Raw genomic sequence first — 12,957 nt, 5'->3', positions numbered from 1 at the left:
TACTCACTTACTCCAACTCAACAAAGATAACTTTACATTATTACTAAATGAATCGCACCAATAACTTTACATTATTACATTTCAACAAATATATATATATATATATATATATATATATATATATATATATATAGAAAATGTTAACTTGTGCCCTCAAGACACAAGTTAAGAAATCAAAGATAGAAACTTTTTGTTGGAAATTGTGCATTTAATGTTCTAGAAATTTAAAATCTCCTCTTTTCAAGACATTATTTATTATTTAATTCCCTTTTTAGAATCTTAACTTGTGCCCTAAGGGCACAAGTTAACACTACCCATATATTTTATTTTATTTTTTATTTTTTTTTAATATGAAGTAAGAAGTTGATTAAAGTATGCAACTAAACTCACATCCATGAAAGAGATGGAGAGATTATAAAAGCGTTTCATGTCAATAGTAACCCCTCTTGATATGATTTTATTTTATTTTTCTCTTTATCATACCATTTTTACATACCATAGGGAATTGATTTTCTCAAGTGGAATCATTTCCATTTTGGGAGAGAGTCCAAACCTGATACAACAAAAGAAAAATACCAATAATGCATTCATATGAGAAGTCCTTTACATCAATATAAAATTTAATTGTCATTAATTTGTATAAAAAAGTCTCCCTTAGTTGGATTATTCTCTTGTCCTTTTTTTTCCATCTCAATTAATGATATTTTAATAATTTCCATAATTAAGAAACTTTTTAATTTTCCTTCAAAAAAAAAAAACTTTTTAATTTAATCATTTTAATGGACCGTTTCCGTGGCATTAGAAGTCCTTCATTCTTCACATAAATAGCTCCTTCTCCTCTGGCTAATTCCTTCACAAATTCTCCAAAACCTTACGCAACAAGTGCAAATTTCTCGGTGCTTATCCTATCTTGTTTTCTTTGTCATTTATCGCAAAAAAAAATGTAACATATATTATATATACTACCAAACTATTAATTAACTCACTCATCTAATATAAGTTTCTTTAGTGAAAACAGGAACATGGCGGTTGGAGAGGTGGTTGACGGCGGCGGAGGAGTACGTAGAAGAGGATGTACGTTTCAGAAAAACGACTTCTTCCCGGAGGAGTCGTTTAAGAGTTGGGAAAACTACGGAAAATCTATCATGGAAACACCTCTCCGGTTGAAGGATCGTTTGTTGAAACGGTCCAGTGATCATGCAGAGCTGGTGGAGATTAAGGCTAGGAGTGGGAATGAGATGAAGAAGACACTGAATTGGTGGGACTTGATGTGGTTTGGTATCGGCGCTGTTGTCGGCTCCGGAATATTTGTGCTTACCGGACTTGAGGCTAAGGAGCATGCAGGTCCGGCAGTTGTGTTGTCGTTTGTCATCTCCGGTATATCTGCTTTGTTATCAGTGTTTTGTTATACAGAGTTTGCTGTGGAAATTCCGGTTGCTGGTACTTTCTCTTATTCTCACTATAATCATTCTTATGCGTTATAATATGATCATTTGCATTAAATTTAATATATCTTGAATTGAATTTTTTGACAATAAGAAACTTTTACCGGTTACTCGAAGTAGATATAAGAGCATCTTTTTTTCACAGAATATAAAAATACAACAAAAGGTTATAAGAGTATCAAAACAACTAAACTTTTCGGTGTTGCGAATAAGATTGATCTCGAGTGGTTAGTGGTTAATAATCTCACATAGAATATTTGTTACAAGTTTACTAAATTTTACTCCGGCTATAAAATGTTTCTATAGAGATATGAATAAATTCATATGTAGTTAGCTACCTTAATCCATATTTTTATAGTTCATAGGAATATTATAAAGTTAATCAAACATATTTTTCTAAATACTTTAGAATTAAATTCTCATCTTTATATTCCAAGTATTGTTAATCCTAGCAATAAATTTTGTAAACTTAAAACAAACACACCCTATTAAACCAACACAATTAATGATTTCTGTGAAAAAAATCATATGCAATACTTAAACGATTATTAAAATGAGATAGAGAGAGTACTACGGTTCATCAATAAAGTACCCAAATATCCACTCAAAATAAAGCACCAAAATTTATAATTTTACAACATTGTAAGGGGCTATTTAACTTAACTTGATGTTAAATACTACTCCTACCTTTTGACTTCTCCAAGACTTTGACAACCTCATGCATATTACTCCCTTCGTCTTGAAATAATTGTCTCTATTATTTTTTCTTTGTTAAAAAATAATTGTCATTTTAAAATATCAATAATTTATTACTATTTTTTCACTATTATATCTTAAATATCGTGCACAAACATTAAACGACTCTTATCTTAAGACGGATGGAGGAACCATTCTAGATGGAATATTAAAAAAATATGCACTCAATTATAATCTCTTAAAAAATCCATCAAATGTAGTTTTTTTTTTGTCAGGTAGCCTAGTGGCTAGATTCACACGCATTATGTGTGGAGAAGTGGGGGATCCGAGATTCGAACCCCGACTCCTGTACTTATTATCCCTGATAACTATCAACTGAGCTACACTTACGGGACATGTAGTTTTTTTTACTACTATTACAAAATTAAGACATTGTCTCTTCCGCATGTGTTGATAATTCTTATAAAAGACTAATGTGGCACATGAGTTGATAATTCCAAATGTGGAATTCCTTTAAAAAAAAGAAAAAATCTAAACGTGTAATTAAGAATATTTTTTCTCAGCAATTAAATTAGGTTCCCTAAGCTAAACTCATTTGGTAGTGATATATGCATAATATATGCATATATGCAGTAGTCAAGATTCGAAGCCAGACATCCCACTCCTCTACTTTTAAAAATGTGTGTGTTTCAATCACTGAATTACTTGACTAAAATATATCTTTATTGATTGATTTCATAACATGTAACATTTACTTTTTCCAACTTCATTTTTTTTACAAGTTTTCCAACAAATTCTTAATAACTCCGGATTCTAGTGCCTGCGTTTTTAATCTTTCATCTATTTGTTGTGGAAAACTGATATTTTACTACCATAAAATTTCACTAATGTTTTGTAGTTATCTTTTTTATTATGGTATAATATCCTGTTAATTCCTTTCTCCGACTTGTAAAATTAAAGACTGACAAAATTGTCAAGGTTGTCATGTTTTACAAGCTAGATTCAGTGCCAAGAAAAATTGGCAAAATAGTAAATGTTTTAGTCAAGATTCAAGAATATCTTTAAGAGTATCTTTACATTGGTTTTGACTTTATTTCACTAAAAGTCCAAGATTCCTCCATTCATCAGTCATATTGTACCACACAAACAAATAATAACTTCTCACGCTAGATTTTTTCTGGAAATAAATGTAGATAAGTGTTAGTATTGTACTTATAAAGTTTTTTTTTCTTCGTCAAATTTTTTTTTGACAAGATTTTCTTGGACAACTTGTACTTATAAAATTATAATATTTTTTATAAATTTATTTACATGTAAACTATACACGAGTTTGAAGAAAATGGATTGTTGATGTAAACTAACTTTATGCATACATGTAATGAAAATTCAACATGTTGAGATTCATTCCTCTAATAGTAATAGACAGGCGCCCCCATAGTCATTCTTTGTCAACCTGTTCACACAACAAAGATGATTTTTTTTTATTACACCCTCAAAAACGTTGAAATCAACCATACAGATGAAATTGCCCACGTATTCAACAAATAAGAATTATAACATACACATAAAATATATATATGATGGGTTGAACTGTTAGTCAACTTTTTTGTGATTTAAAAAACATCTTGAGGAAAAGGAGTAATCATTAGAAGACAAATGCAAAAGGTCTAAATGTATTAATATTAAAAAAAATCACGATACGACCGAGTAAACAAAGCCAAAATATAAAGAATTATATTTTCTCACGACGCAAATCGCAACGTCAGTCATTATAAACAATCATAAGAAACATATTAAAAAACGGTCTGGTTAACGAGTGCCTCCGGGATACTCTTTAAACATCCTAAAATTAGTAATTATTCTTTTAAAAAGTTAACTGTTACAATTTTCAATGCATTCAATACACAACTTTTCATTAAAAACTTATTTAAAGTGCTTAAAGAGTGCCTCGAAGGCATTCGTTAACTTTTCCCATTAAAAAAAGCAATTTGATGGGGGGTTGAGTGTTTCTGAATTTTTCGCTGGTCGCTAAGAAAGAGACAGATTCACATGATGAAAGTTAAAAAATCAATCAAAGAAAAATTTTCGAACATATCATTCAACAATAGAAGTAGCATGTTGTATTTTTTAATAAGACTTTTTCATCTAATAAAACCTTCAAGTGTTATTAGGACATTTGTTAAGAAGTGTAAATAATAAAATTTATAAAGAGAATTGTGTATTCAACACTTTATACTTTAGAAATCAACTGTTTTTTTACGAAAAGCTTGTCAATTATTTACTCTTTTTAGTCTTACGTCAAGGACATTTGTTAACACCCTTTCTTAATATCTCCTTTCATTAACCACAACTAATATTTCAGTTTTATGATTTTTTTTGACAGAGTTTTATGAATTTCTTATAAACAAATATATTCACTCTTTTTAATAAATATTTAAGATTTCTTATAAACAAATATTCCCTCTTTTTAATAAATATTTAAGAAAATGAAAAAAAAAATTAACTGTGTAACTATTAAAAAGAGATTAATTTGTTTAAAAGATTGAAATAATTTTGTCAAAAAACATAAAATTGAAAATGTGGTGTAATAAAATTCAATAGTTTAAGGAGTTTTGTTTAATTGTTTTCAGAATAAACAATTTCAATTCTATCCTCTCAAAAAACAATTTAAATTCTTTATTTGAAAATGTCGCAATTATTATTCAAAATAATACCATAATCAAACAATTTTAATATTTTTTAAACCAAAAACAGTTTTTTTTGAAAACAATAATCTTAGATGTATATGAGCACCAGCTAAATATGGTGGCCCCCCAAGTAAAGATAATACAGACAAAAAGAACTAAGAAAGAGACGGACAATATTGTCAACGTCTCAACTAACGCATGGTGTCAGAGTTTGGCTTTAACACATGAACATGATAACATAACGTCACCAAAATTGCAATAGGTTCAAATTTTCTTACGTAAAATATCCATGTTGCCAGGCCCCTCTCTGCCGGCAATTTTTCCAAAGACCAATGGTGTGTTTGGGAAGAGGGTTTAGGAGGGGAGGGGAGGGTTCACTTTTATTTTTTAAATTACGAACAATGTAAAATGTCTTTTTAAGATAAATTAAGTGTTTTTTAAGTATTATATGATCATTTATCATGTTAATTCAATTTTTTTAAAATCATTTTATAATGTCTTTAAATTAAAAAAAAAAATGTAAGTCCTCCCCTCCCTTCCCCTCCTAAACCCTCTTCCCAAACATACCCTAAGTCCTAGTACTGCACTGCTAAATGTTCAAATAGTTTGAGGATTAGGATTTTTGGAGAATAAAAACCCTCTTCATTTTTTAAAAGAAATATCTAATGATAATGTAGCAAATGGAGAACCAAAGGAATTGGTAGTAGTATTGAAACAACTTCAAATGTTAAATATTTCTATCATAGTATTGTTTTTTTTGAAGAAGCTAAATAGCCCACCCTAAATTGGCACCGGAGAGAATCGAACCTGAGACCTTGTAGAGGAGCACACTCCCATGACCCAAGTCAATACCATCAGGCCAACCCAAGTGGGTTTTCTATCATAGTATTGTTATTTGGAAGAGACAAGAGTTTTGATGTCTATGAGGAAATAAAAGAGCTTTAAAATTGTCTAGTAGTACTCGTCTCCATTTATACTTCTACTTCTATTTTTTATAATTCAATGTAACATTGATATTTTTTTTTTTTTTGAATTAATTTAACATCGAATATTGTTTTGTCAATATTATGAATGAAATAATAAATGAGAAATGATATTTGTACAACCATTTTTTAACAACTTTTTGACAACTTTCTTTCTCATACTCACGTCATGTTTTTATTCTCTCTCTTCCTTTTTTTTTCCTCTCTCTCTCTATTGTTTTTGACCAATCAAATGAAAGAAAAACAAAGTTGTCAATATAGTTGTTCCAAAAGTTGTACAAATATCACTACTCATAATAAATTGCTAAAGGCAACGACATACATAATTCCTTCAAAAATAACAAAAATTATTAGTTTTATTCATACGTGCATATAAACTTAAAACGACAACTAAAAAGGAACAAATACATGATACTATAATTATTTTTTTTTGAAGAGGCTAACATGATACTATAATTATATTAGCAGTTTGATTTTGATATTGGTTTGTTTATAGTATACACTTTTCACTCTCTTATTCAGGTGGATCATTTGCTTACTTGAGAGTAGAAATGGGAGATTTTGTTGCCTTCATAGCTGCCGGAAACATCCTCCTTGAATATGTCATAGGCAACGCCGCGGTAGCTCGATCATGGACCTCCTATTTTGCCACCCTCTGCAACAAAAACCCTGATGATTTTCGTATAATAGTCCACAATATGAACCCTGACTATGGCCATCTTGACCCTATTGCTATTGGAGCTCTAGTAGCCATCACAGCCCTTGCAGTTTACAGCACCAAAGGCTCTTCCATCTTCAACTACATAGCCACAATGTTCCACATGGCTGTCATTATCTTCATAGTAATTGCTGGTCTCAGCAAAGCCAAAACCGAAAACTTCAATGACTTCACTCCTTTCGGGTTGCATGGAATGGTCAGTTCTTCGGCCGTTCTTTTCTTTGCTTATATTGGCTTTGATGCAGTTTCAACTATGGCTGAAGAAACTAAAAACCCTGGTAGAGACATTCCTATTGGTCTAGTTGGATCAATGACTATTACAACAGCAATATATTGCTTACTAGCAGCAACACTTTGTCTTATGCAGAATTACAAAGAACTTGATCCTGATGCTCCTTTCTCAGTTGCTTTTAGTACTGTTGGAATGGATTGGGCTAAGTACATCGTTTCATTAGGTGCTTTGAAAGGAATGACAACGGTTTTGTTGGTTAGCGCTGTTGGTCAAGCTCGTTACTTAACACACATTGCACGTACTCACATGATGCCACCTTGGTTTGCTCTTGTTGATGAAAGAACTGGAACGCCTATGAATGCTACAATCTCAATGCTTATCGCTACTGCTATTGTTGCTTTCTTCACCGATCTTAGTATTCTAGCTAACCTTTTGTCGATTTCTACTTTATTTATCTTTTCACTTGTGGCATTAGCACTTTTAGTAAGGAGATATTATTCAAGTGGGGTAACTACAAAAGGGAATCAAGTGAGTCTCATTGTGTGTCTTGTGTTGATTATTGGTTCTTCAATTGGAATTTCAGCTTATTGGGCTAATAGTAGTGAGCATAATTGGATTGGATATACAATCTTTGCTCCTTTGTGGTTTATAGGGACTGGTGCTCTTTGGCTTTTTGTTCCAATGGCAAAGAAGCCTAAATTATGGGGAGTTCCTTTGGTTCCTTGGCTACCTTCTTTATCCATTGCTATTAACATATTCCTTCTTGGAACTATTGATAAAAAATCGTATATAAGGTTTACGATTTGGACAGGGTTTCTCTTGGTATACTATGTGCTATTAGGGTTACATGCTTCATATGACACGGCAAAAGAATTTGATAAGAGTAAACATAGCAGTGGTTCTGATCCGGAGGTTGAGAAGCAATGGAACAAGATGGAGCAAGGTGCTGTAGAGCAAGATTCTAGTGTTGCACATGTTTCCAATTAATAACTTGATATGTATATGTTAATGGTAGCATGCATATATGTGCATAAATTAAGAAATTTGTTTCTTTAATTTCGGTTGTGGTTTTGTGTGGGTTTATGTTTTGTGATGCTTAGTTTTATAGTACTTCGTCAAAAAAATAAAATGTTATATAGTACACTTGTTTGTAAATGCCGCGAGGCCCATATTTAAACACAATCTATTGTGATTCAATTTTTATTTTCTTTCAATTTTGGTTTTGGTTTTGGTTCATTTTCTGATCAGTCAAATGATTTGTTTATGTATGATGCTTTTTTTCTTCTTCCATAATTTGTATGATGTTGCTAAACTAGACAATTAAGCATCTATTAAGTACTTTTTTGTCTAATAAAGATGCAGCAATGCTTCCTATGGCACCTAACAGGCTGCACCATAGAATTTTTGTAGTCACAAATTCTTCACATCAAAGCATCTGCAGAATCGCAAATTGAAATTGCAAAGGAGATTAAAGTACTTTTACAAGTTTTATAATGTATCATTGGTCTTGCGGAGACAGATTTTAATTTAAAGCGAATTGATTATATAAAATTGATTCCGGCTAAAAGTTAGTTGATTCTAAAATGATTATGTTTAATACATTCATGTAAAAATGAGTTGTTCTCATGCAAGCTTTGTGATGATGTGGCACTCTAGAAAAACTTCTTATCATCTCTCAAATGACTCTACAAAAAGCTATCTCTATCTCTTACAACCTTACAACTCCCCACTATATCAATTAATTGAAAAAACTTAATGCTTCTTATCACTTCAACCTTTAAACTAATTTTTTTTTTTTGAACAAGCCTTTAAACTAAAATTTGATTCCTATTCCTTAACTTATATTCCTTAAATTCATTGTATTATTACTTAGTTATAATTTTTATTGATAAACATTGTCATTGTTTTTTTATATTCATGATCATTGTGTGTATAAATATGTGGTGAGACTTTGTGAACTTTTTATCTTACCCTCCATCCCAACAAAAGGAGTGTCATATGAAATTAGGAAAAATGAAGGTAGGAAGAAAGGGCTCTATTGTGGAGTTTTGGATCATCATCTTTTCCAAATAATTGTTGAATGATACTCTTCAATTTTGTATGATAGTTTTTGTTTCTCTTTCCTATTCTTCACATATGTTTTGACTATTTAATTTATTGGTTTTAGTGGCAGGTCATAGAGATTCAAGTTACTGGATCATATAGATTTGTCAAATATTTCAACTTTTATTTTTTTTATTGATATAATGTTTATTAGTCTATGTTTTTTTTATCTTTCTTTCATAACTTTTTACCGATGTGTTTACTAAACGGATGCATGAGATTTATGACTACATGAAATCTAAATCTGTATATATCTATCCTTCCTAGACCCAATTTAGTGAGCCTCATTAGACCCTTTTTTTATATTTCATCTTTAAAGCATGTGTTCCTCCTCATTATTTCATCTTAAATTGACAAAAAGAGCATCTCTTTTTAGGAAACAGACCTCTAAAGAGAATCAAGAATGTCAGCAATTCAAGCAATAAGATCAATTTCCAATTGGTTACATTGGCAACCAAATAGTGCAAATGGAAACAAAAGTTGTGCAAAAAATTACTACCTGATTCAAATATTTTTTTTTTTTTGAGAGAAACCTGATTCAAATCTTAGTAACCTAAGAGATGCGGCTGCACCTTTTCAATTACCAAATTACCAAAGTCATACAGCTGCATTAAGTTTTTTTATTTGGAATTCATATAGTTTCATTTGCTTCAATGTCTGTGTATTTGAGTGTAAGAAAACATATTAAAATCATGCCAGCTTTAATTTTGCGCTTTGTTAAAATAACTAGACTGCACCCACAGTGTATTGTGATAATACACTTCTTCCTAACTACACTTTTTTTTTTATCATTTACTAATTATTTCTTTCAAAGATAATTAATTTCTTAAATTAAATTATAATTTTATAAAAATACTTACATTATAATTTTACAAAAATACTAAAGAAAACTTGAGTTGTTCTCATACAAGCTTTATGATGATGTGGCACTTTAGAAAAGGTTCCTATCATCTCTCAAATCTCTTAATTTCATCTCTAATTAAACACACCCACTATATTTTATGTTTTAGTAGTGCTTTATTGAACATCCCTTCATAATCCAATCCTCAATATATTTTAGTTATGCTTAAACTCATTGCCTACTATTTCTTTTGACAGAAGTTAAATAGACTAATTAATTAAGCTTAGGTTACAAAATATATATGTGATATGTAAACTCTTTGAATCATCCTCGTGTTTAAGTAAAAAAAAAAAATACAATTGCCTCAAATATGTAATAAATTAAAAGAGATAGTGGTTGAATAGATCAATACCAAATCTTCGGTTACAAAATATGTGATAAATATAAACTCCTCCATCCAGTAAAACAAAGTAGATTTTACATTCCCTCATATTCCTTTACATGTTCATGAAACAAATTATCATACTATAAATTTTGGTTTTGGATGATGATCACTTTCTTCATGCAATTTTTGGGTGGTGTATTTCAACTTTGTATTGTAATTTTTGTTTATCTTTCTTACTTCTCACATATGTCTTGGCTATTCATTAATGGTTTATGTGGCAATATATAGACTCAAGTTACTATATTATACAGACTGCTCAAATATTATTGCTCTACTTTTTTTTTTTTTATCACCGGCTAAAGAACCCATATAGTGTTTGTAAGTCCACTTTTCCAACTTCCTTTCTTATTTTTTTCTATTGCTTAGTATTGATATAACTATTTTTTTATGTGAATGAGGAGAAGAAGACAAAGGAGCTCAAGTAAGTACATGTCTTTCACCATAATTTTGGATAAATTAAATTATAAGTTTTGGAATTTTTAATGCGATGAAGTGTTTCCACCATGTCTTTTATGGATATCAATTTCACAACAAATACTTTTCTACACTTTTGTTGATAAATTGGTTAGTTATACATTTTACAAGGGCTATTCTCCTATCCCTATGTGTGTAAATTTTGGTGGTATTATTCTGGTTTTGGATCATCATTTTCACTTTTTTCAATCAGTTTTTGGATGATACACTTTAATTTTGTACCGTTAAATATGGAGAGAGCACATTATTTTCTTAACAAGACTAATGCTGTTTTTTTTATTTTAATTTTGTTTTCAGGTTCTCTGCATAACAATTAGAGAGTACATTTCTTAGCTTGGTTACAACAAAGTCACGTTAAGAAACAATTTTATCCCTCAAGGGGAGGTGGATAATGTAAAAAAAGAAATTACGCATAGTCATAAGAAAGTAAACCAAAGCGTTGACTAAAAATATTCGAACCAATAAAAGTTAGAGTAGAAATCCAACTGTGGAGGTTTGATAGAAAACTTTTAAAGATGTTAATTTATCAACATACGAATTGTTATATTAATAATTATGAGAGACCTTAAATAAAATATATGAAATATGAAAATAAAAGTAAGTGGTTACATTGCGTATTTTCCAAGAACATGATCAAAATATGAAAAAGACACAAAACAACCAAAGATTAATCATATGCTAATTGGAGCTTATTTCAACGTTTCTTATGAACAATATTGACAACAAGCATGGCTGCCAAATTGCGATTCTAAAAAAGAAATGCTATAATATGATTACATTATTAAGATAAACTATGACATATGTTTTTAAACTTATCAAATATTATAAGATCAACAAAAAACTATATTCATTGTCCTTAAAATATTTACATAAACCTGATATATAAACCAATACAAATTCTCTTATTTTGAAACAACATTTATATTTTAATATAAATTAAAACTAACCATAAAAATGTCACTATTTCAAAAAATCTTATAAATTGTACTCCCTCCGTTTCAAAATGAGTGTCGCTTTAGCCAAAAAAAATTGTTTCAAAATGAGTGTCGCTTTCGGTTTCCAATGCAATAATAACTTTTTCTTTTCAATTGTACCCTCCAATTAATATTCTGCACACTACTTCCAAAGTATTACTTTTAAAACTAACCAATAGTTAATAAGGATAATTTGGTAAAATAACCATTCTCTTTCTCTTAATCATTGCATTTCTTAATATGTGTGTAAACACCTAAAACGACACTCATTTTGAAACGGAGGGAGTATATGATTATACTTACCATAATTTTATTTTCTCATTTTAAAAATATATATTGTAAGTACTATTTTAATTCAACCCGTGCAACGCACGGGTTATATACCTAGTATACATATATTAGATGGTGTAGTTTAAACTGATATGCATGAATAGATGTTTATCATCGCTGCCTTTGGAATGCTTTTCTAATCAGTTGGACATTATGTTGCCTATACAGCCAATGTATCATACCATCAGAATTCCTGCATAATTTGTATTGGTCATCTGCATTTTGGGATGCCCTAACTGTAAGTAAGTATATCTAACAAACAACATGGTTTGCACAATTTTTTTCCCGTGCAACATGGGTGTAAAAAATAGTTATACACATCTAAAATCAATTTTAGCTCATTCATAAGTGATGTCAAACACACACATACATACTTGCTCACATGCTCGTTTTTCCGCCATTTTATTGCGCTAAAACGAGTAAATTATTAACGGTATTTTATATGAAATTTTGATTTTGATTAAAATTATAAGTACAAATATTTGTGACTTTCAAATTGTAACAAACTCAAAAAATCATGTTTATTTTTTTAATAACAACTGTAAATTAACGAATATAATATAAATTCTTATATTTTTTAATACCACCAACAATATAACATTAATATATGAAAATTTGTTTAAGGGTATACTTGGAATTATAAAAAAATCAGCACAAAATCTTCATTTATTACATATATAATATATTGATAATTGATAATATTGTTCCTATTTTAGTGGGATATTTCCTATTTTAATGGAATTTAATTTTTTTAAATAAAATTTAAAATATTATTATTAAAGGATAACATAGTAAATAAAATAGTTTAAATGAAGGGTAAAATAGGTAATAAAAAGTTAGCCCAAACTCATGTATTTGAAGTCTATTTTATATATATATATATATATATATATATATATATATATATATATATATATATATATATATAGTATAGATGTACCTTCTAATGTTTTTATTTTTTATTTTTTATATTACAACATAAGAAAAAGAGAAACAAAAAGAAAGTGCGTGTGGAAACCGGAAGAGTCC

At 29.6% G+C, this 12,957-nt stretch overlaps 1 protein-coding gene across 2 annotated transcripts; it reads left to right on the top strand.

Annotated features, from left to right (window-relative positions):
- The first annotated feature begins 741 nt into the window (after positions 1 to 741).
- On the top strand, positions 742 to 7,975 carry LOC146933535 (cationic amino acid transporter 1-like). Of its 2 annotated transcripts, none has more exons than XM_085705333.1 (3): positions 742 to 896; positions 1,019 to 1,440; positions 6,334 to 7,975. In XM_085705333.1, exons 2-3 carry the CDS (start codon positions 1,023 to 1,025, stop codon positions 7,746 to 7,748), a joined length of 1,833 nt encoding a protein of 610 aa, XP_085561459.1. In that variant the 5' UTR covers positions 742 to 896; positions 1,019 to 1,022; the 3' UTR covers positions 7,749 to 7,975. The 2 variants fall into 2 exon arrangements, with proteins under 2 accessions (XP_085561459.1, XP_085561460.1); XM_085705334.1 differs by having other exon boundaries at positions 763 to 896; positions 1,010 to 1,440.
- Positions 7,976 to 12,957: the final 4,982 nt, after the last annotated feature.

This window comes from Medicago sativa, chromosome 4, assembly GCF_051527215.1.
Source record: "Medicago sativa cultivar Bolivia chromosome 4, Bolivia_mono, whole genome shotgun sequence".
NCBI lineage: Eukaryota > Viridiplantae > Streptophyta > Magnoliopsida > Fabales > Fabaceae > Medicago > Medicago sativa.
The sequence above is the reverse complement of the archived record's forward strand: the minus strand, read 5'-3'. Positions and strand labels throughout refer to the sequence as shown.